At 39.2% G+C, this 26,175-nt stretch overlaps 1 protein-coding gene and 1 pseudogene across 3 annotated transcripts in view; both read left to right on the top strand.

The window, feature by feature from the left end:
- LOC105480862 (RAN binding protein 17) overlaps positions 1-26,175 on the top strand; it is a 442,674-nt gene that overhangs the window by 383,827 nt on the left and 32,672 nt on the right. For all 3 annotated transcript variants that reach the window (XM_011740055.2, XM_011740054.2, XM_011740056.2), the window contains one exon: positions 23,154-23,320. In XM_011740055.2, the coding sequence (XP_011738357.2) occupies positions 23,154-23,320 (167 nt within the window). The remainder of the gene's footprint in view (positions 1-23,153; positions 23,321-26,175) is intronic.
- LOC139363699 (ubiquitin carboxyl-terminal hydrolase 12 pseudogene) lies at positions 11-12,437 on the top strand (annotated as a pseudogene).

Here is a 26,175-nt window from a genome sequence, read left to right as displayed (position 1 = left end):
AAGGATCATAGAGGACATTGTTTCCATAGGAAAAACTTGAGTATAGGCTTTTAATGTATGTGATTATTGAGACTATCATCCTACAAAGGGGAAAAGATATTGTGAACCCAAACTGAAAGGTTATTTTATAACCATTACTTGCAAGTGGGAAAAATTATTTCTTCATATTTTGATACATAGTCAGTTATGTTTTCATCAGCTTTACTAAGGTATAATTTACATATAATAAAATTCACTGATTTTAAGTGGACAGTCCAATGAGTCCTTGTACAAATGTGTACATGTACACAAACATAGCCACCGCGACCAATGTGTATTATATTTTCATCACCACTAAAAGCTCTTTTTTCCTCCTTCTAATCAATCCCTTCCCCCTACCTCTCACCCCAGGGAACTAATGCCTGCTTTCTCTCACAATAGTTTGCCTTTTCCAGAACTACATATAAGTGGAATTATATAATATGACATTATTTGTGTCTGGCTTCTTTCATTTAGCATAGTGACTTTGAGATTCATTCACATTATTTTGAAAATCAATTAGTTTATTCCTTTCTGTTGCTGAGTATTATTCCGTTGTATGGATTATTAGTTTGTTTATTCACCAGCTGATGGACATGTGGGTTGCTTTCATTATTTGACTATTTTGAATACAGCTATTATGAACATTCATATACAAGTATTTATGTAGGTAAATTTTTTTTATTTCTCTTGGGTACATACCTAGAAGTGGTATTTCTAGGTTATATGCTAAGTGTATTTTTAACATATAAGAAACTAACAAACTGTTTCCCAGAGTGACAGTGACAGCATTTTGCTGTCAACAACAGTATATGAGGATTCCAGTTGCTCTGTATACTTGCTAACATTATTAACATCTTTTTCATCTTACCCATGATAGTGGGTGTGAAGTAGAATCTTCAAGTTGACTAATCTTTTCTTCTGTGATACCTAATCTTCTATTAATACTGTATTTGGGGCTGGGCACGGTGGCTCAGCCTGTAATCCCAGCACTTTGGGAGGCTGAGGCAGGTGGATCACCTTAGGTCAGGAGTTCAAGACCAGCCTGGCCAACATGGTGAAGCCCCATCTCTACTAAAAATACAAAAAAGTTAGCCAGGCCTGATGGTGGGCGCCTATAATCCCAACTACTCGGGAGGCTGAGGCAGGAGAATCACATGCACCCAGATGCACCCAGGAGGCATAGGTTGCAGTGAGCCGAGACTGCACCATTGCACTCAGCCTGGACAACAAGAATGAAATTCTGTCTCAAAAAAAAAAAAAAGATTTTAGCTGAGCACGGTGGCTCGTGCCTGTAATTCTAGCACTTTGGGAGGCCAAGGCGGATGGATCACCTGAGGTCAGGAATTCAAGCCTAGGTTGACCAACATGGTGAAACCCTGTCTCTACTGAAAATACAAAAAATTAGCCAGGTGTGGTGGCACCTGCCTGTAGTCCCAACTACTCGGGAGGCCAAGGCAGGAGAATCGCTGAGGTTGCGATAAGCCAAGATGGTGCCATTACACTCCAGCCTGGGCAACAAGAGCAAAACTCCATCTTAAAAAAAAAAAAAAAAAGAACTGCATTTGTTTTCATTTTAGACATTATATTTTTATTCTCTAGAATTATTGTTGTTATTTTTTAAGACAGAGTCTCACTCTGTTGCCCAGACTGGAGCACGGTGATATGATCTCATCTCACTGCAACCTCCACCTCCCAGGTTCAAGCGATTCTTGTGCCTCAGCCTCCCGAGTAGCTGAAATTACAGGCTTGCACCACCATACCCAGCTAATTTTTGTATTTTTAGTAGAGATAGGGTTTTGCCATGTTGGCCAAGCTGGTCTTGAACTCCTGACCTCAAATGATCCGCCCACCTCGGCCTCCCAAAGCGCTGCGATTACAGGCATGAACCACCATGCCTGGACTTCAATATTTTAATATTGAATTTTTAAATATTTTCCATTTTCTCCTCATCAGGTTTATGTTTTTTTAACATTGATCATATGTATAAGAGTTATAATAGGCCAGGTGTGGTGGCTCACACCTGTAATCCCAGCACTTTGGGAGGCCAAGGCAGGCAGATCACAAGGTCAGGAGATGGAGACCATCCTGGCTAACACAGTGAAACCCCGTCTCTACTAAAAATACAAAAACAAAATTAGCCAGGCCTGGTAGTGGGCACCTGTAGTCCCAGCTACCCAGGAGGCTGAGGTGGGAGAATGGCATGAACCCAGGAGGCAGAGCTTGCAGTGAGTCAAAATCACGCCACTGCACTCCAGCCTGGGCGACAGAGCAAGACTCCATCTCCAAAAACCAAAAGATTTCTAATAGCTGTTTTAAGGTCCTTGTCTACTGATGTGATTTCTGGATCTGTTTCTATGGATTTTTCTCCTTATGGGTCATGTTTTTTTCATTCTTAATATAACTTGTTATTTTTGAATGTGTGCCAGACATCATGAATTTTACATTTTGAATTTTCTGTGCTAGATTTTGGTTTTTATTTTTTGAAGACAGAGTTTCGCTCTTGTTGCCCAGGCTGGAGTGCAACAGCGTGATCTCGGCTCACTGCAACCTCCGTCTCCCGGGTTCAAGTGTTTCTCCTGCCTCAGCCTCCCGAGTAGCTGGGATTACAGGCATGCACCACCACGCCCAGCTAATTCTGTATTTTTAGTAGAGACAGGGTTTCTCCATGTTGGTCAAGCTGGTCTCGAACTCCCGACCTTGGGTGATCCTCTCGCCTCAGCCTCTCAAAGTGCTGGGATTACAGGCATGAGCTACCACACTCGGCCAATTTTTATTTTCTTAATGTGGATTTTATTCTATCCTGCAGTTGAATAACTTTTGGATCAATTTGACTCATTTGAGATCAGATGGCAACTCTTATTTTGGAGTAATTGGGCCCCACCACTAAAGTGTTAGCTCTGTGAGGACATTCCGGTGCTCCATGTGCTATGAAGTTCCTCCACAAATGATTTCCAGCTTGTAATCTTCAAGAATTATTTGGCCTATTACTTTTCAGTGATTCTTTCCCCAGCCTTGGGAGTTTCTTCTCATACTTTTTTTTTTTTTTTAATAGTGGAGTCTCTCTCCGTCGCCCAGGCTGGAGTGCAGTGGCATGATCTCGGCTCACTGCAGGCTCCGCCTCCCAGGTTCAAGCAATTATCCTGCCTCAGCCTCCCAAGTACCTGGGATTATAGGCATTTGCCACTACACCTAACTAATTTTTTTGTATTTTTAGTAGAGACGGGGCTTCACCTTGTTGGCCAGGCTGGTCTCAAATTCCTGACCTCAAGTGATCTCCCAAAGTGCTGGGATTACAGGCATGAGCCACTGCACCTGGCCTCTTCTCATACTTTTATAGGTCACTGTTCAGACAAACACTGGAGAGGACTCCCTTGGAGATCTGTAGAACTCTCTTACATAGGTCCCACACTCTGGTACTCTGTACTACAAGTTTTAGCTGCTTTAGCCTTCCCAGATTTCAACCTTTTCTTCTCCAACTCAGTGAGACTGCTTGGCTTTGTTTGGGTTTTCCCTTACTAGCCTGCAATCTGGAAACTGCTTTGGGCAATAAGCTTGAGCAATTGTTTTCCTCCTCTCTAGTTTAATGGTCCTGTACTGCTTGTTGTACAATAATTGAAAACCATTGTTTCGTATAATTTGTCCTGTTTTCTAGTTGTTTGGCAGGAGGGCAAATTCTCATAGCAGTTAATTCTTCATGGAATAAGAAGAAATTCTGTCTTCTATTATTACAGTTTAGCTTGACATTCTTTTATCTCACATCATAGTAATACTTGAAGATTTTGAATTATTTGCGGGTAGCTATGTTATTTTTGACATGTGATCTTGTTAAGACAGAATCTGCATTTTAACAGACTCTCAAGGGCGTCTTGACAAAGTGGCATTATGAAAGGAATACTGAACTTGGATTTAAGTCCCAGCACTGCCACTTACTACTTGTGTGACCATGGGCACATACTCCATGCCTGCTGCTGTCATAGGTGACTCATGTGGATACTTGACTGTTTTCATTCTCAGAACCATTTGTGTACCAAAAGCAGGTTAGGTACTCTAAGAGCACTCTTTATTCTTATTTTCTCCTTATTTTCTAGTTTATTCTTACTTTCTACTTGTAAGTTTCTGAAGGGCAGGAACAGTCTATTACTACTTTACTTCCAGTTCCTAGCATTATAGTAAGTGCTCAATAAATATTTACTGAATGCATTAATTAGGTAATATTATTTTCATTGTACAAATGAGGTAAGCTGTGGCTCAGAGAGGTGAAACAATTTGCCTAAGATCATAAAACTAATAAGTGAATGACCTAGGAGTCATTCAAACTCTAAAACCCATTCTTCCTGACCACACTACCCTGCTAGATCTACCTGATAAAGGTCACAGCTTTGACAGCTAGAGGCCTGGTAGAGATTATTTTCTTTGTACATATTGGTGGTTTTATCTTCAGCCTCTTGTATTGTTGCAAATTCACATTGTAACCACTGGATAACTCTGGCAAGTGAATTGGGCCCTGTGTCATTAAGAAAGGGGACTATTTAGAATGTTGAAAGTAACCACTTGGATTTTTCCTTTCCCAACAATGATACATTTTAAAAAGAGGAATTTATTGGTATTGTTTGGATTATAGACAGGTTTCATTTCTGTTGTTGCCTTGATGGAAAAAATGAGGAGGTACAGAAAAGTTGAATCAGTGTTAGAGTGATGACTTGCCTAATATTGCGAAAATGATTTAAAAATTTCAGTTAATTTCATTCATTAGCATTTTTAATTTCATGCTATATTTTTAATCATCCATCCATTCTCTGCCCACCCCAACCCCAAACTCTTATACACAGACACCAAGCACAGTGTCTTTAAAAATCTGCTCTTACTGATGGCTCTGAATTCCTTCATTCAGTAATTATCAGTTGTGCATATACTATATACCAAGTACCTTTCTAAACCTTGGCAGTACTGAAGGAAACAAGACAGATAAGATTTCTGCTCACATGAAAGCTTGCATTCTAGTGGGAAGAGACAAGCAATAATTGAACAAGCAAATACACATACCAAAAAAATCAAGTCATTATATGCACTAAACAAAGAATTAAAATTGGGTGGTGGAAAAAGAATAAGTCAAGATGGCTGACTGAAGACATCAGACACCTGCTCTCTCCTGAAGGAAGAACCAAAATTATTAATAGATAATCTTATACCTCGAATAGAACATCTAGAAGAGAAGACTAGAGTCCTATACAGAACTCACAGGAAACATTCAAGGCACAGAAAGAGAAGGAAGCAAGCAGCCAGCTCGGCCAAGATTGGCCAGAAGCCCAGAGAGGCTCAGTATTGCAGAGAAAAGGGTAAATGAGAGAACTTAGGCAGTCCACATGCCTGCCACAGACTACTGCAATCCTAATCACATGAAAGCTTTTCTACCCTTATGAACTCTTAACATTAGCATGAGCAGTGATTTGAAGACCCTATAAAGGCATTGCACCAGCCAGGGAACTTGTGCTGGGTCACTCACCCTTCTAGACCTGAACAGGTACAGCAGGGTGCCATTTGAGGAGTGCAGCCATCACAGGACTGCATCTGACCCTGGTAACTACAGCCCTTGTATCTCCACGTCCTGAGAATTCCTGCTGACATTCCCCGGTGTCCACCCAGAGAGCTGCACTCACCCAGCCTGCACCACTCAAGACCCAGAGGGTCATCCTACCACTCCTACTTCCATCACCCACGCTACATGGGCCACCCAAGGACCCTAGAATCTGCTCGCCCACCCAGCCCACCGCTGCTGCTACCAGCATATGTGCAAGCCACCTGGAGGCCCGAGAATCAGCTTGCTCGTAACTGCCAACACAATGGGGCACAAAGACAGGCACATTCACCCTGGGGCACAAAGACAGGCACATTCATCCCACCATTGTCATGACTAGGGCCTGAAGACTGAGATCTACCTGGCTTCCCAGCTCCCAGCACAAATTTGCCACAGCTTCCACTAATAACTGCACCCTAACCCTCCAAGAAAATTATAGACAGCGCTAATTCTACTTACAGCCAAAGAAATAATATTACACACTACACTACTGCATATATCCAGAATCAAAGCCAAGTGCCCTACCCAACCAATACCACAGATACTTCTTCAGGAAAAATGCCTCCCCTATGAAAGTAAATTCAAAAATAAGAAAAAGCGACTGTTAAACTGGATGGGCAGATATCAACATAAGGCCATAGGAAACATGAAAAAGCAAGAAAATATGACACCATCCAAGGAACACAGTAATTCTCCAGCAATAGATCTTACTCAAAAAGAAATTTTCAAAATACCAGATAAAGAATTCAAAATGCTGACTTTAAAGCAGCTCAGTGTGTTATAAGAGAAATCTGAGAAACAATACAAATACAATTCAGGATATGAATGAGAACATTACCAAAGAGATTTAAAAAAAATAAATAAATAGAAATTCTGGAACTGAAGAATTCATTGAGGGAAATACAAAATACATTTGAAAGCTTCAACAATAGGCTAGATAAGGCAGAAGAAAATCTCAGAACTTGAAGACAGGACTTTTTCAAATAATCCAGTCAAAAAAAATTTTGAAAGAATAAGAATGAACAAAGCCTTCATGACATATGAAACAACATAAAGTGATTGAATATTCAAATTGCCAGCATCCATGAGATCAAAGAGACAAAGGATTAGAAAGCCCATTTACAGAAATAATAGAAGAAAAATTTCCATTTATTACAAGAAATGTAGACATTCACATACAGGAAACTCAGTGATCCCTAGGAAGATACAATGCAGAAGGGTCTTTTCCATGGTACATTATAGTCAGAATATCTAAAGTAAAACTTAAAGAGCAAATCCTTAAAACTGCAAAAGAAAAGCATCTAGTTACTTACAAAAGGAACCCCATCAGGCTAACAGTGGATTTCTCAGCAGAAGCTTTACAGGCCGGAAGACAATGGGATGATATATTCAAAGTACAGAAAGAAAAACTGGCCAAGAATACTATATCCAGTAAAATTAACCTTTGTAAATGAAGGAGAAATAAAGTCTTTACAAGAGAAGCAAATGCTAAGGGAATTTGTTTGCTACCACTGCAGCCACAATAAATGCTCAAGGGAGTCCTAAACCTGAAAACAAAGGATGACATTTACCATAATGAAAACACACAAGATTGTAAAATTCACTGGTTAAGCAATCACACAAAGAGAAGAAAGGACTAAAATGGTACCACTACAGAAATTCACCAAGCCACAACAATTAGTAAGAGAAAAGGACAGGAAAAAAGAATATGTAAAACAACCAGAAAACAATTAACAATATGACAGGAACAAACCTTCACATACCAGTAATAGCCTTGAACATAAATGGATTAAATTATCTAGTTAAAAAGATATATAATGACTGAATGGATTAGAAAAAGAAACCTGATCGAACTATATACTGCTTACAAGAAACTCACCTTAGCAGTCAACACATATAGAGTGAAAGTAAAGAGATGGAAAAAGATAATCCACACAACAAAAACCAAAAGTGAACAGGAATAGCTACCCTTTTATCAGATAAAACAGACTTTACATCAAGAACAAAAGGGGGAAAAAGACAAAGAAGATCATTATATAATGATAAAGGGATCAATCCAGCAAGAGGATATAACAGTTCTAAACAGGTGTGTACCCAACACTGGAACACCTGGATTTCTAAAATGACTAAATTTGAAGAGAGACACTACAATATAATACTAGTGGAGGACTTCAACATCCCACTCTCAGCATTAAACATCATCTAGACAGAAAGTCAACAAAGACACTTTGCATTTAAACTGGACTTTAGACCAGATGGACCTAACAGAGCTACAGAATCTACTCAACTATAGAATATACATTCTTTTCATCGGAGCATGGAGCATTCTCTAGGATAGACCATATGTTAAGCCACAAAACAGGTCTCAACAAAAATTTTTTTTAGAGACAGGGTCTCACTTTGTCACCCAAGCTGGAGCACAGTGACATGGTCATGGCTCACTGCAGCCTTGAGTTCCCAAGCTCAAGCAATTCTCCTGCCTTAGCCTCCCAAGTAGCTGGGAGTACAGGCATGTGCCCCCAAGCCCAACTTTTTTTTTTTTAGAGACGAGTTTTTGCTTTGTTGTCCAGGCTGGTCTCAAACTCCTGGACTCAAGCAATCTGCTCACCTTGGCCTCCCAAAGTGCTGGAATTACAGGCATGAGCCACCGCACCCAGCCCAACAAATTTTTAAAAATTGAAATCATATCAGGTATCTTCTCAGACCACAATGGAATAAAACCAGAAATCAATACCAAGAGGAACTTAGAAACTATACAAATAAATGGAAATTAAACAACTCGCTCCCAAATAATCACTAGGTCAATGAAAAATTATAGTGGAAATTTTAAAAAACTTCTTGAAACAAATGAAAATGGAAACACAGCATACCAAAACCTGTGGGATATAGCAAAAGCAGTGCTAAGAAGTAAGTTTGGCCGGGCGCGGTGGCTCAAGCCTGTAATCCCAGCACTTTGGGAGGCCGAGACGAGCGGATCACGAGGTCAGGAGATCGAGACCATCCTGGCTAACACGGTGAAACCCCGTCTCTACTAAAAATACAAAAAAAAAATTAGCTGGGCGCGGTGGCAGGCACCTGTAATCCCAGCTACTCGGGAGGCTGAGGCAGGAGAATGGCGTGAACCTGGGAGGCAGAGCTTGCAGTGAGCTGAGATCCGGCCACTGCACTCCAGCCTGGGCAACAGAGCGAGACTCCGTCTCAAAAAAAAAAAAGAAGTAAGTTTATAGGCCTGAGCGCCTGTAGCAACGACTGCCGCAGCGGCCCGGCGGGCTCGGTGGGCGGGGCTGCGGTGTGAGCAGGCGGCCCGGCACCCCTCCTCCTGCGCCCGCCCCGCCACTGTAATTGGGTGGAAGTTGGCGCTGGCCCGATGGAAAAACTAATGATAGTCTCCAAATTCACCTCCATCTGTACCATGGGCGCCAATGCTTCAGCATTAGAAAAAGATTGGTCCAGAACAGTTTCCGGTCAATGAGCACTCTTTTGGATTAGTCAGTTTGGGGAATACCTGCTACTGCAATTCAGTTCTTCAAGCTCTTTATTTTTGTCGTCCATTTCGGCAAAAAGTTCTTGCATATAAGAGTCAACCTAGGACAAAGGAGATCCTTCTTACATGCTTAGCAGATTTCTTCCATAGCATAGCCACTCAGAAGAAAAAGGTTGGAGTAATACCTCCTAAGAAGTTCATCACAAGATTACAGAAAGAAAATGAGCTTTTTGACAACTGCATGCGACAAGATGCCCATGAGTTCTTAAATTACCTACTGAACGCAATTGCTGATATTTTACAAGGAGAGAGAAAGCAGGAAAAACAAAATGGTCGCCTACCTAATGGTAATATTAATAATGAAAATAATGACAGCACCCTAGACCCAACGTGGGTTCATGAGATTTTTTTCAGGGAACATTAACTAGTGAAACCAGATGTCTTACTTGTGAAACTAGTAAAGATGAAGATTTTTTAGACCTTTCTGTTAATGTGGAACAAAATACATCAATTACTCACTGTTAAGGACTTTCAGCAACACAGAAACTCTATGCAGTGAATACAAGTATTACTGTGAAGAGTGTCACAGCAAACAGGAAGCACACAAACAGATGAAAGTTAAACTGCCCATGATTCCAGCTCTACACCTGAAGAAATTTAAATATATGGATCAGCTTCATCGATATACAAAACTCTCTTACCAGGTAGTTTTTCCTTTAAAACTTCATCTATTTAACACTTCAGGTGACACCACCAATCCAGACAGAATGTACAGCCTTGTTGCTGTTGTGGTTCACTGTGGAAGACTTATTTGTAGATTTGCTTCATATGAAAGTATGGAGGGTGTGTGCAGCCTCATTGTCAGCATTGGTCCTAATCGAGGCCATTATATTGCAACAGTTAAGAGTCATGATTTTTGGTTGTTGTTTGATGATGACATTGCAGAAAAAATAGATGTACAAGCTATTGAAGAAGTCTACGGGCTGACATCAGATATCTCAAAGAACTCTGAGTCTGGTTACATCCTTTTCTATCAGTCTCGGGCCTGAGGGGGAACCGTGATAAAGAGATACTTTCTGCCTCATTTCTTCTCTGGTTATTTTGGAAAGGATCAAGCACTGATTTTTCCAAGAAAAGAGAAATGCAGGAAGCTCATGGGGCAGTAGCACACTTTGCACACGATAAAGCAAAGACGATGGATTGACAAGCCCTTCCCATCATGGTAGTTGATTTATTTGCTCAGGTATCATGCTGTCTGTACAGTTCCGTTCAACAAGGAGGTGAAATCAGAGATACCAGCTCCTCTTGTAAAACAGCCTTCTAGTCATTGTCACGCGTTTTCTCTTTATTAATTGTACCAATAATGCTGTGAATTCCTTGGGGGTGCAGTAGAAAGAATCGGAATCTGTGCTGTATTGATAAGGAGATGATGTCGAACACACTGAATAAATTTGCCTGGTTCAGTGTGTATAGAAGCATATTCGGTGGTCTTTTCGAGAGTAAACCAGAAATACTTTTGGGCCCAACACTTGCAGTTGCTTCCTGATGTAAAAACTAACATGCTAGATACAGTGTCAGGAAGACAAAGATGTTTTGCTTCTCTGAAGAAGCTTATAATAATATATGTAGGGAGCAATTGGTCAAAAGTGGCTTTTTGTTTCCCCAAGGGGAAAAACTGGCTTTGCAATCATAATTTTTTCCTTATTTATTTTACTTAAAACTGGTAGAGTCTTAAGTATTATATGAAGTGCCCATGATTCTGTCAGTAAATTTGAGCATATTTTTATTAGTTAATGTCAGTTTAAGTAGTCCTTTTGTCTGTTTCTATTTTTAAGGTGAATTTTAAATTCTATCTGAAATCAGTAAGATATCTTGAGAAAAACTGCAATGAGAGGAGGTAAATATCCTTTTTCAGGAGGAACTGATATCTCTGGCCAAATCCTTTTATTTTGGTTTCTAAATCACTTATTTTCTTCAGCTTTAGTTTCATAAAATTAACAAACTATAAAGAAAAATTCCTGACCAGGCGCGGTGGCTCACGCCTGTAATCCCAACGCTTTAGGAGACCAAGGTGGGCAGATCACGAGGTCGGGAGATTGAGACCATCCTGGCTAACATGGTGAAACCCAGTCTCTACTAAAAATACAAAAAATTAGCCGGGCGTGGTGGCACGCGCCTGTAATCCCAGCTATTTGGGAGGCTGAGGCGGGAGAATCACTGGAACCCAGGGGGTGGAGGTTGCAGTGAGCCAAGATCATGCCACTGCACTCCAGCCTGGGCAACAGAGCGAGACTCTGTCTCAAAAAAAAACATTCCGTAATTGTTGGAATAATTAAAAATTCTGGTGCAGTGGTGGTATACCAATCTTTAGAATTCTTAAATATTCTAATGTTTCAAGTTGAGGTCATGCTTGGAAAAATCATGTCATAGCATTTATGTTATTTTCAGATGTCATTTTTTTACCCTGGAAAGAAGTAATAATGTTCATCATAACCCTAGCAGTCTGGATAGTGAGCTAAACAAACCCTTTGAAGATTAAATTTTAATCAAGTAGACTAGGAATACAAAAAACAAGTCCTTCCTCCTGTTCCCCCTACCTTTACAGATCCTACTGGAAGGGTGTTCAGAAATTAAAATTTGTGTTTGCTGAGACTTAATTCTGTTGGGGGTTTTAAGAAGTAATATATGTAACATAAAATGTATGCAAACTATTGCAGTTTTTTCGGACATTTTTCCACGCATCAGTAAGTTGTCTGACAGTAGCCAAATGTAACTTGCAGAAAATTATCCAAAGTTATATTCAGAATAATAGCAATCAGGCCTTGGATGTTCTTTATCAAACTCTTTTCAGGCAGTAAATTTTTTTAAAAAAAATCTGTCATTTTCTACAGTTCTTTTGCTAAAACTGTTGACTATGGAAAACAAACAACAAAAAGGAATATTTTAGTCTGCTGCTGTTATTAACATTTATTATCGGTATCTTTTGGCTCAGGAAATGACTTCACCTATTTGTTCCATAAGCAGACCTTTAACAGGGTCACTTAGGTAATTGGGCTGCTTAAACAGATGTGCTGGGAGAAAATTATAATATTTAGTATTTGTGGCCAGGCGTGGTGGCTCACGCCTGTAATCCCAGCACTTTGGGAGGCTGAGGCAGGCGAATGACCAGGTCAGGAGATCGAGACCACCTGGGCTAACAAGGTGAAACCCCGTCTCTACTAAAAATACAAAAAATTAGCTGGGCGTGGTGGCAGGCGCCTGTAGTTCCAGCTACTCGGGAGGTTGAAGCAGGAGAATGGCGTGAACCCGGGAAGCGGAGCTTGCAGTGAGCCGAGATTGCACCACTGCACTCCAGCCTGGGCGACAGAGTGAGACTCCGTCTCAAAAAAAAAAAAAATTAGTGTTTGTGCTAAATATCGAAAGTATTTTGACAAGTTTCTCTTAAGATAGTTTATAAAGCCTTATCCTGGCTAGAGATGTTTTGTACAAATTATATATAGCCTGCCCGATCTACCAATACGACACAGAGAATCACAATCAACCGTGTGGGGAAAGTCAGGGCAGTAGAAGTGGAGGTACGCTTTTTATTTTAAGGGCTTAAACCAAATTGTCTTGAAATTAAAGCTGTATTTCTGCAGCTTTCAGTGCAGAGAAAAAGAAGAAAGTGAAGCTGTGTCAGTTTTAACATTAGCTACATCACAACATGTTTAAGAAAGATAGATGAAGTCATTTGCATAAAGGTACAGCATCGAAATACTATGTTGTGTTTGTTTTTACATTTTTGCATTTAAAAAAACGTGCAGTAAAAGCCAAGTTAAATTTCATATTAAAGCAAGTTCTAGTATATGTATTGAGTTCCTGGTAGTCACATACTTTGTTCACATCACACCATACTTCATAGTATGATTTGTCAGGGCAGGGACTGTGGGGTGACAGTTTTACATTTACTTTTTCTTCTTAATGCAGCTGGATCTAAGTAAAATGTTTTGAAGTTTATCAAAAACTCAATATACTTGTAAAACATATAGGGTCAGGGTTAGGGAAAAAAATACAGGTATAGTAAGTAAGAAAAGTGACCCATGAAGAAAGCATTGTGTGGCTGTATGTTGGTTGTGATTAAAATGAGGGACTGGTTTAAGTTGTAAATGGTGGCTGATTGCTATGTAACTATGTACATGATTGTTGGGATGGCTGTCCCATATTTTGTATATTGAAATAAATTCTATAAATTATTTTAACTAAAAGTAAATATTCTAAATTAAATCCCACTTCTTAAGTCACATGGCTTCTGTCTTGGAAATTTTACCTTTAAAAGATTATTTAAGACAGGAACCAGGAGGCTTGGGAATAGGGAAAGAAGGAAATGTTGTATTATATGGGTCTTGTGGCCTCTAACCATCAGTATAGGGTTTTTTCTTTCCTTGATGGCAGTAGAAAGACCTCATTTTCATAACATAACTACTCTTGATACTTTCCTTAAAAACACTTTTTATTAAAGATTCTATCATGAGGTATTTGGGAGCTGAGAAGCTAAAGCGCTCATGTCCTGGCTCTTCAGTAAATTTAACTGTGTGACCTTGGGCAAGTCACTTAACTTCTCTGTGCTTCAGTCTCCCTGTCTTTTAAAATGGGAGTAATACCTACTCGTAGGGTTATTGTGGGGATTCATTAGAGATAATGTCTGTAAAGCATTTAAGGTTCTTGAAGAAGGCTCTATGTAGATACAAAATAATATCTATTAAAGTTGGTTTATTTGTGGAAAAAAAGAAGGAAGTTTATAGCAATAAATGCTAATATCCAAAAAAGTGGAAAGATTACAAATTAACAATCTCACAGTGCACCTCAGGGAGCTAGAAAAGCAAGGAAAAACCAAACCCAAAATTACCAATAGAAAAGAAATAGTAAAGATCAGAGCAGAACTAAATGAAATAGAGACTAAGAAATAAAAAATACAAAGGATCAACACAACAAAAAGTTGGTTCTTCTTCAAAAAGGTAAACAAAATAGGTAAACCACTAGCTAGACTAACCAAGAAAAGACCCAAATTAAATCAGAAATGAAAAAGGAGATGTTACAACTGATACCACAGAAATATGAAAGATCATCAGAGACTGTTATGAACAACGATATGCTCACCAACTAGAAAGCCTAGAAAAAATTGGATAAGTTCCTGGAAACATAAAAGGTTCTGAGATTGAACCAGGAAGAAATAGAAGACCTGAACAGACCAGTAACAGCTAGTGAGATCAAATCAGTAATTTAAAAAAAAAAAAAAAATCCCAGCAAAAAAAAAACTCAAGACCAGATGGATTCAAATCCAGACGTACAAACATACAAAACCAAATATACAAAGAAGAACTAATACCAGTCCTCCTGAAACTGTTCCAAAAAATTGAGGAGGAGGGAACTCTCCCTAACCCATTCTGTGAGGACACTATCACCCTGATACCAATATCAGACAAGGATGCAACAAAAAAAGAAAACTACAGGCCAGTATGAACATAGGTGCAGAAATCCTCAACAAAATGCTAGCTAATCAAAGCCAACAGCATATCCAAAAGATCATACACAATGATCAAGTGAGATTTATCCCAGGAATGCAATGTTAATTCAACGTACACAAATCATTAAATGTGATACATCACATCAACAAAATTAAGGACAAAAACCCGTATCAACATCTGAATAGATGCAGAAAAACTGTTTGATAAAATTCAGCATCCTTCATGATAAAAACCCTCAACAAACTAGGCATAGAAGGAACATACCTCAAACCAGTAAAGGCCACATATGACAAACCCACAGCCAAAATCATACTGAATGGGGAAAAGTTGAAAGCATTCCCTTCAAGAACTGAAACAAGACAAGGATTCCCATTTTCACCACTCTTATTCAACATAGTACTAAAAGTCCTAGCCAGAGCAGTGAGGCAAGAGAAGAAATAAAAGGCATCTGGATTGGAAAAGTGAAAGTCAAATTGTCCTTCTTTGCTGATGATAGATCTTATATCCAGAAAACCTAAAGATTTCAAGAAACTTAGATTTGATAAATGAATGCACAAAAGTTACAGGATAGAAAATCATTGTACAAAAACCAATAGTATTTCTATATACCAATAATGATCTGAGAATGAAATCAAGTAGGCAATGCCATTTACAATAGCTATAAAATACCTAGGAAGCCAGGCACGGTGGCTCACGCCTGTAATCCCAACACTTTGGGAAGCTGAGGTGGGCAGATCACCCGAGGTCGGGAGTTCGAGACCAGCCTGACCAACATGGAGAAACCCCATCTCTACTAAAAATACAAAATTAGCCAGGCATGGTGGCGCATTCCTGTAATCCCAGTTACTCAGGAGGCTGAGGCAGGAGAATCGCTTGAACCCAGGAAACGGAGGTTGCATTGAGCTGAGATCACTCCGTTGCACTCCAGCCTTGGCAACAAGAGAAAAACTCCATCTCAAAAATAAAAAAAATAAAAAATAAATATATACACATACACACACACCCCTAGGAATGCATTTAACCAAGAAGGTGAAAGATCTCTACAAGGAAAACTACAAAACACTGATGAAAGAAGTTGAAGATGACACAAATAAATGGAAAAACATCCTATGCTCATGGATCAGAAGAATTAATATTGTTAAAATGACCATATTGCCCAAAGCAGTGTATAGATTCGATGCAATCCCTATCAAAATACCATCCTTCTTCACAGAATTTTTTTTTAAATTGTACAATTCATATGGAACCATAAAAGAGCCTGAAGAGCCAAAGTAATCTTGACCAACCAGAACTAAGCTTGTAGGCATTGCATTACCTGACTTCAAAATATATTACAAGGCTATAGTAACCAAAGCAACATGATACTGGTATGAAAATAGACACATAGACCAATGGAACAGAATAGAGAGTCCAGAAATCAAGTCACATACTTACAGCCAACTGATCTTCAACAAAGCTGACAAGCATACACAATGGGGAAAGGACAGTCTCTCCAATAAAATGGTGCTGGAAAAATTGGATAGCCATATGCAGAAGAATGAAACTGGACCCCTGTCTCACCATATATAAAAATCAACTCAAAATGGATTAAAGACTTAAAGCCCAAAACTGTTAAAAAAAAAAAAAAAAATACTGGAAGAAAACCTAGGGAAAACTCTTCTGAATATTGATCTAGGCAAAAAATTTATGACAAAGACCTCAAAAATACAGCAACAAAAACAAAAATTAGACAAATGGGACTTCATTAAACTAAAAACTTCTGAATCACAAAAGAAATAACCAACAGAGTAAACAGACAATCTGTTGAATGGGAGAGAATATTTATAAACTATTCATCTAACAGGAGACTAATATCCAGAATATATAAGGAACTCAATTCAATAGGAAAAAACAAATAATTCCCTTTAAAACTGGGCAAATGACATGAATAGACATTTCTCAAAAGAAGATATACAAACAGCCAAGATGTATGTGAAAAAATGTTCAACATCACTAATCATCAGAGAAATGCAAATCAAAACCACAGTGAGATACCATCTTACCCCTGTGAGAATGGCTATTATTAAAAAGGCAAAAAAGAACAGATGTTGTCAAGGATGCAGAGAAAAGGAAACTCGTACACTGTTGGTGGGAATGTAAACTAATACAGCCACTATGGAAAGCAGTATGGAGATTTCTCAAAAAACTAAAAATAGAATTACTATTCAATCCAGCAGTCCTACTACTGGGAGTATACTCAAAGGAAAATAAGTCAGTATATCACAGGGATGCCTCACTCATATGTTTATTACATCAGTATTCGCAGTAGCAAAGACATAGAATCAACCTAAGTATCTATCAATAGATGAATGGATAAAGAAAATGTGTATATATACACAATGGAATACAGTTCAGCCATAAAAAAGAATGAAATAATGTCTTTTGTAGCACCATAAATGGAACTGGAGGTCTTTATCTTAACTGAAATAAACCAGGCAAAGACAGACAGATACCACATGTTCTCATTCGTATGTGGGAGCTCAAAAATTTAATCACATGGAGGTAGAGAATGGAAAGATAGATAACAAGGTTCAGACATGGTGGCTCATGCCTGTAATCCCAGCACTTTGGGAGGCTGAGGTCAGTGGATCACTTGAGGTTAGGAGTTTGAGACCAGCCTGGCCAACACGGTGAAACCCATCTCTACTAAAAGTACAAAAATTAACTGGGTGTGATGGCGGACGCCTGTAATCCCAGGTACTCAGGAGGCTGCAGCAGAATGGCTTGAACCTGGGAGGTGGAGGTTGTGATGAACCAAGATTGCGCCACTAATCTAGCCTGGGCAACAGAGCGAGACTCTGACTCAAAAATAAATAAATAAATAAATAAATAAATAAATAAATACAAAAATTAGGTGGGGCACAGTGGCTCACACCTGTAATCCCAGCACTTTGGGAGGCCTAGGTAGGCAGATCACTTGAGGTCAGGAGACCAGCCTGGCCAACATAGTGAAACCCTGTCTCTACTAAAAATACAAAAATGAGTCAGGCATGGTGGCAGGCACTTGTAATCCCAGCTACTCAGGAGGCTGAGGCAGGAGAATCACTTGAATTCGGGAGGCAGAGGTTGCAGTAAGCCAAGATCATGCCATTGCACTCCAACCTGGGTGACACAGTGAGACTCCGTCTCAAAAAAAAAAAAAAAATTATCTGGGCATGGTGGCACACACACCTGTGGTGGCAGCTACTCGGGAGGCTGAAGTAAGAATAGCTTGAACCCAGGAGGCAGAGATTGCAGTGAGCCAAGATCACTGCACTTCACCCTGGGCAACAGAGCAAGACTCTGTCTCAAAAAAAAAAAAGAAACATAGATAACAGAGACGAAAGGGTGAGTGAGGGGCAAGGGAAAGGATGAAGAGAAGTAGGTTTAAAGGTACAAACATGGTAAGATGGAAGGAATAAATTCAATGTTTGATAGCAGAGTAGGGTAACTATAGTTAACAAAAATGTAGTCAGGTGACAGCCTAAGTACCATATATTGATCAGAAAACATTATATACGTATAACAAAACTTCACATGTACCCTATAAATTTGTGACAAATTTAAAAAACAAAGTGGGGTGTTGGATAGAGAATGTCTAAATGTAGCTATTTTAGAACTGATGGAGGAAGGCCTTTAAGATTAGTCATAGCAGGGATGGGTGCATTTCAGGCAGAAGTAAAGGGTAGGCTAAAAGCCTAAACAAGGAAAGGTAAGGGCAAGCAGAAAGTTGAACCAACTAGGAATGACTAGATCATTTCCCATGAAGTTCATTATTAATAAGACTTATATAAAGAATAAAAGAGGATATGTTGTTATTTTGAACACATTATTGAATTGGATGTCATGTGGTATGAATGTAATATGGGAGTGACACATTTAGGAAATATTTAGAACTTAGAGATTTTACACATTAGTTTCACCCCCCACCGAAAAAAAAAAAAAAAAAAAAGGACAAAACACCTAAAGAGAGAAGAGAGCTTTGGTGTTTAGGGATTGAAGTAGCCAGGAAAACAAATGTGTTGGGTGCTGTGTTACAGTTTTTGCACACTTAATGCCAAACCTTACAAAGCAGGTAATATTAATCACATTTTACAGAGGCACACCTGAAGCTCAAGAAGTCAAACATCTAGGAAATAATAGATTCAAACCTAAACTCACCTATTTCCAAAACCACTTCCCCACCCAAATAGGCCTTTTGTCTCTGAAATTGCCCTTCAGACTATATTTTTCTAAGACCTTCATTCTCCTTTGTGTTGTAGTGACAAGTTTTGAGCTGAAGGCAGATTTCAACTCAGCCTCATTCTTCCTGACTCTCAGTTAAGCAATTCTTTCCTATACAGTTAACTTTTCAGCACAGCTTTCAATGATGGGTCTTAGTGAGCAGTAGGCTATTAATGATGCATGTGCTTCCTGTGGAGACTGGTTCCAGGAGAAGAGGAGCACCTGATTGTTTTCAGTGCCACACAACAAGTTGCTAGAGAGGACAAAATGCCTATTAGGCTTAAAAATTATTTCCAAAATTACAGATGTAATCCCTTTTAAAATATTTTGAACACCAAGAACTAGGACAAAATATGAAAATTCATGACTTCTGCCTATGTTTTTAGTCTGGAAAGTATCATTATTTGAATCTCACATAGTATCTTGAGCTGCAAATAAAGAAAACCAATAGTTATACATAGTCTTCAGCACCATTCATTCTGTTTTTGACCAAATGCCCTGTAATCCTTATGATTCCACACTTTAAAATCTACCCTGAAATAACATTTATCTTTTTCAAAGTCCTCAACCATAAATCAACCATAATGGAAGCTCTTCTTGCTTTTATTGCAAGGATATATGCTGCAATCTTCGTGTCTAAAGTGTTTACCTGGCTTTTTCACAGCTGACTCAGTAGATTGGAACCTTTTAATGCAACCTGCATGGCATGTGGTCACCAAATCTATGTGAAGTCTTTATAATTTTTATATGATTGATAGCATATTGCTCTTCACGGGTGAGGGGAACCATATCTGCTTCCTGCTTATCTTTGTAGATGTAGGGTTACTTAATCCATGTACTTTCATGATTGGTACTTGAAATGTAGAAATATGAAGGAAAAGAGAAAAGCAACCAGGCTCAACAAGTCTGTGTTTGACTTTTAGGCCCAGACATTTTCCACTTATATTATGCTACATCCCAGAGTTGTAAAACCAAAGCTCCCTTTTCTGCAAAGTAACTCAGTTAATATGGAGAGGTGAAGAATAAATTAACTAATTAATTAATCAGTTATTTGATTAATCAAATGCCATGTCTTTAGGAGGGAAACTCTATTTTTGGCTTTTATTATTTTTAATTGACACATGATAATTTCATATATTTATGGAGTACCATGTGATACTTGATATAGGTATACACTGTGTAATGACCATTTAGGGTATCCATCACTGCAAACATTTATCATTTCTTTGTGTTGGGAACATTCAAAATCTGCTCTTTTAGCTACTTGAAAGTATATAACCAGTTCATTATAGCCACCTTATTAGTGCTACAGAACAGTACAACTTAATCCTCTTATCTGGCTATACTTTTGTATCCATTAACCAACCTTTGGAAAAGCTCCTTTCTTAAAAGCTTTGTAATTCCACAGTTTTCCAGAACTATAGTCCACGGCTGTCTTTAAGACCTCCATTCAACTCCTCATCCCTCATGATCCTATATTAGATACCGTTTTCCTCTGTGTTAAATGCATATGACTGTACTTCAAAACTTGCCCCAAAACTTCCCTCTTTCTATTTTTCATGACATTTCTCTCTAAAATGATAAATGTGAGCTTTTAAACTGTAGTGTTTTATCAATGCTGGGCATTATTACTAAACACAACTCAAGACCTTCTTCTAAGAAAACTTTCTGAGGTTACCTTTAGCTACACATTCTTTAATTAATTCTGCTGATATTTCACCTGTAATCTATGTCAGACATACATATGTCTCAGAACCTCAGAGATGAATAAGATGAATGAGAAACTACTCCCTTAGGAATTTTATAATCTGCTTCCCAACCCTACTCTCTAAGTCTACTTCTCCTCTTCTGAGTCTACCTGTTCACCATTTTAATTGTTGCTCTTGTTAACGGTTTCTCTTACTAATCATGAACTCCCAGGGATCATGTGCAAATGTTGTCGGTAGCCAAAAAATGTGGGTGGTGTCATGCTGATTCAAAACCATGGACTTCTGATAAGCAACTTAATCTCTAAGCTTCAGTTTTCTCATTTAAAATGCAAATTATACTTACTATACAAAGTAGTTGTTACAAGTAAATGAGTTAATAATTTTAGTGTACAAAGGAGATAATAAATGGTTGCTCTGTCATGTCACTTACTTGACACTTACTCAATAACAGCTCCATTAACCTTTCATGTTAAATATAAATGTTACACTCCGCTATTGGATCCCCTCAAGTAAGATCCTCCACCTGCTCTGTCAGCCTTCTCTTACATATCCTCTACACATTCTCTCTCTGAAATCAAAAGTTCTACTTCTTGAATATACCCTTCTCTTTTTACCATGAGGCAAACCAGTAGTTACTGCCATGTTTTGAGTGCCCATTGTGATTTAAGAAGGCGTTCTAGCCTGGGCCTGGTAGCACATGTCTATAATCCCAGCAGTTTGGGAGGCTGAGGCTAGCAGATCGCTTGAGCCCAGGAGTTCAAGGCCAGCCCGAGCAACTTGCAAAACCCTACTTCTACAAAAAATACAAAAAGTAGCCAGGCATGGTGGTGCACACCTACACTCCCAGCTACTTGGGAGGCTGAGGTGGGAGGATCAGTTGAGCTCAGGAGGTCAAGGCTGCAGTGAGCCAAGATCACACCACTGCACTCTAGCCTTGGTGACAGAGTGAGAACCTATCTCAACAACAACAAAAAGGTGTTTGGTGCTTACATATATTTTTGCTTATTGCCTAGTTTTAATGTAGTGGTTAAGAATACAGATCCAGAAAAAACAAATGTTGTATGTTCCCATTGATAAGTGGGAGCTAAGCTATGAGAACGCAAAGGCATGAGAATGATACAGTGGACTTTGGGGACTCAGGTAGAAGGAAGGTAGGTGGGGTGAAGGATAAAAGACTACATAATGGGTAGAGTGTACATTGCTTCGGTAATGGGTACACCAGAATCTCAGAAACTACCACTAAGGGACTTATTCATGTAACCAAAAACCACCTATTCCCCAAAAATTACTGAAACAAAAAAATAAAAAATACAATAAAATTTTCAAAAAGAGTACAGATCCAGAGTCCAACTTCTTGTTTATTTTCATACCTTGGCTGTGCAGTCTTCTAGCTGTGTGACAATGGACAAGTCACCTAAGCTCCCTAAAATTCAGTGTCCTCATCTGTAAATAGAAATAATAACAGTAACTATTATAGTGCTGTGTGAGAATTAAAAATAATAACTTATGTAAAGCAGTTAACACAGTAACTCATAGTAAGCTCTTAATAAATGTCAGCTGTTTTTATTACTAATGAACTTCTTGTCATTGTCTTCTCATTCAACTCTGCAAGGTCTTTTATAAATGGTGAAAAAAAGTGAAGTAGCTCTTTCAGATCAGCAACACAGCAAGTAATTGGCAAAGATGGGACTTGAAACCAGAACTGTCTGGTTCCAAAATCCCTATCTTTCCCACCACATTGTTGCCTTGTGCTAATCCCTCTACCTGAAAAGTATCCTTCCTTATGTCTAATTGGAATAATCTTTTGAAACCCGTATCAGGTGCTGCCTCCTTCACCAAACTCTCCTTGATCCCCATCTAAATATGATCCCTCCCTCAAAATCCTCAATTTGTCATTTTTACACAGCATTATGCTACAGTGACTTGCACACTAAACCATGAGTTCTTTGACACCAGAATGAGGTTAAACCACTGTTTCCTGTAAAACAGAGCACTTTGCACTAAGTAGATACTTACACTTTGCACTAAGTAGATACTTAATAAACAGTCACTTGAACTGAAAAGAGGTTGTTAAGGTCGCAGATGGGAAAATCTGCCTAATCAATCCAGGAATCATTTATTTATGTGTCTCTAGGCCAGACCCTATAATAGACACTGGGTTCAAAGAGTTATATAAGACAAATTCCTGGCCGGGTACGGTGGCTCACACCTGTAATCCCAGCACTTTGGGAGGCCGAGGTGGGTGAATCACCTGAGGTCAGGAGTTCAAGATCAGTCTGGCCAACATGGAGAAACCCCATCTCTACTAGAAATACAAAAATTAGCCGGGTGTGGTGGCGTGCACCTATAATCTCAGCTACTCAGGAGGCTGAAGCAGGAGAATAGCTTAAACCCAGGAGGCGGAGGTTGCAGTGAGCCGAGATCACGCCATTGCACTCTAGCCTGGGTGACAATAATGAAACTCTGTCTCAAAAAAACAAATTCCTGCCCTCAAAGAACTTGCAATTTGATAAAAGCACTTTGAAATCAAAGTAATTATTTTTAATGGAGCCATTATGTAATCAAATGGAGCAAAAACTTAAGTAATGCAAATGAATTCTTATTTACTATTTGTACAGATACAGTTGTCTCCTCCAGCTGCTGTACCAGTTTAGACTACATCGTCACCTACCTCTTCAAGCACATAGCAAAAGAGGGCAAGAAGCCACTTCGATGCAGAGAGGCTACCCAGGCTGGCCAGAGACTATTACATTTTATGCAGCAAAACCCAGATGTCCTGCAGCAGGTAACTGGTGGGTGATCACCTGGCTTATGAAACAAATGTTCCCAGAAGCCATACCTGGCCCTGAATTTATCTTAGAGCAGCCGGTCTTGCCAAGACTTTTTACACTGGCTAAAAAAATATATATATATATGTGTATATGTGTGTGTGTACATATATGTGTATATAAAATAATATAAATACATACATATATAAATACATATATGTGTATGTGTCTGTATATATTATATAGTCTGGGAGTATTTTCCCTGAAAGTGGGGAAAAAACACAGGCCTTAGGATTGCCTACCCTCAAGAAATACCTGGGTTGTTCATCTCACCTCAGTGGAGCAAGAATTCAAAAAGAGGATAGTTTTTCCAGAGGCCTGAGAAAAATTAGACAAAACTGGAACTGGAAACAGTCAGCCCCTAATTTCTCTCCTGGTGTCTCTGATAATGTCATCTTAAGTTTGCCTTATGAATACTCCGGTATATTGGGAGACTGCAATTTGCTGGACTCCTGGTGTATGCCAGGCAGCTTGCTAGGAATTTCATTCATCATATCATAGTTGTTATTTTTGCCATTTTAAAATGAGAAATCTTGGTTCAGATAGGTTAGGTAATATGTTCAATAACATCTAACTAATAAGTAATAAAGCCACAATTTGTTTATTTTCTAATGTATTTTCTAAGTACCTAATGGGTTAGGTCCAAGTTTAATACCATTTTAAAAAACTCGCTTGTGCAAATAACAGTAACGGCATGCATAAGAAATGAATATTGCAAGGTGCAGTACCTGTAGTACCAGCTGCTCCAGAGGCAGAGGCAGGAGGATTGCTTGAGCCCAGAAGTTCAAGACCAGCCTGGGCAACATAGCAAGACCCCATCTCTAAATAAGAAGATTTAGGCTGGGCACGGTGGTCACGCCTGTAATCCCAGCACTTTGGGAGGCCAAGGCAGGCAGATCATGAGTTCAGGAGTTCAAGACCAGCCTGACTGATATGGTGAAACCCCGTCTCTACTAAAAATACAAAAATTAGCCTGGCATGGTGGCACACACCTGTAGTCCCAACTAGTCGGGAGGCTGAGGCAGAAGAATTGCTTGAACCCGGGAGGCAGAGGTTGCAGTGAGCCGAGATCATGCCACTGCACTCCAGCCTGGCGAGAGAGCGAGACTCCATCTCAAAAAAAAAAAAAAAGAAAGAAAATTTAAAAAAAATTTTTTTAAATGTACATGCCAAAAATATTTCAAAAAGAACAATACCATTTTTTATGGCTATGCCATCACTATATTTTCCTTTCTTTCTTTTTTTTTTTTTTTTTTTTTTTTTTTTTTTTTTTTTGTAGAGAAGGGGTTTTGCCACGTTGCCAGGCTAGTTTTGAACTCCTGAGCACAAACAGTCCTCCCACCTCAGCCTCCCAAGGTGCTGGGATTACAGGTGTGAGCCACTGCACCTAGCCTCATCACTATATTTTCTAATTCTACTAAACTTGGAAAGTATCTTCATCCTGTTTTCAGTTGTTTTCTTTTGCCAAATTACATCCATAATAGTTTGTAATTTGCAAATGTAAACACGTCGATAGTGTGTGGCTGTATGACCGTTAGGGAGCAAATAAGTTGCCTGCAATCATCAGAAAATGTCGGCCGGGTGCAGTGGCTCACGCCTGTAATATCAGCACTTTGGGAGGCCAAGGCAGGTGGATCATGAGGTGAGGAGTTCGAGACCAGCCTGGCCAATATGGTGAAACCCTGTCTCTACTAAAAATACAAAAATTAGCTGGGCATAGTGGTGTGTGCCTGTATTCCCAGCTATGTGGGAGGCTGAGGCAGGAGAATTGCTTGAACCTGGGAAGCAGAGGTTGCAGTAAGCGAGATCACACTACTGCACTCCGGCCTGGCAACAGAGCGAGCGTCCATCTCAAAAAAAAAGAAAAAGAAAAAATGTCACTCTATATCAGTAAATGATGAAAACAGAATGAGACAGCTGTGAAAGAGGGTGCCTTCCTGGCTGTCAGTTTTTGCTAATATTTAAATGAAATTATGTAAACTTTATTTGTGGTGATGTTTCAGTTAACCAGCTATTTTCCAGGGATAATGGGTGTCATTCATATTTTGTGTAACTAGGCAAAGGGCTGTAGACCTATAATTATTTGGTGTGACCCTGGAACTGTTACAACGTGTTGGTAATGTAAAGGAAAAAGGAAGGTATCTCACATTTAGTGAGAATTTATTATGTGCCAGGTGCAAGAGCTGTTAAGATTCCTAAGACATAATTTATCTCCTTACAAAATTTCTTGCCATGGGACAAAGAGACAAGTAACTCACCAGTTATTTGATAATTTAATTAACATAGTGATGACAAAGAAAGTGAAATATAAGGGGAGGGAGTATTGTCGGAGAAGTCTCCTCATTTAGACCCCACAACAACCCCGAAAAGTGGGTATCAGCATCCCCATTTTACAGATGAATAAACTGAGGTACAGAGAGATCAGCTGGAAAGTGGTAGAGCTGGAATTTGAAGCAAGGTCTGTTTGACTCAAAAGCCCAAGTCCTTACTACTCACACAATTGATATTCAAGGTGAAGATAATATCTCTGCTTCACCTGGAGTGGCTTTTCAAAATACACGTGCTATCAAAATGTCAGTGCGTCTCTCCTCCCTCCCCAACCCACCCAAATGCAGTAGCCACTGGTACTGGTGGGACTGTATCACAGCACTCATGTGTTTTACATGGAGAAGGTTGAGGATCACTGACTTAGAGCATGTCCCCACCAAAAAATATATATATATATATTCATGGATTGGCCAGGAATCAGACCCAGTCTTTACCCCACCATGGCAAGGGACAAGTCTGCCACCAAATCACTCCTACCAGTGCT

Source organism: Macaca nemestrina, chromosome 6 (assembly GCF_043159975.1).
Source record: "Macaca nemestrina isolate mMacNem1 chromosome 6, mMacNem.hap1, whole genome shotgun sequence".
NCBI lineage: Eukaryota > Metazoa > Chordata > Mammalia > Primates > Cercopithecidae > Macaca > Macaca nemestrina.
Note: the sequence above shows the minus strand (reverse complement) of the source record. Positions and strands in the feature narration are given on the sequence as shown.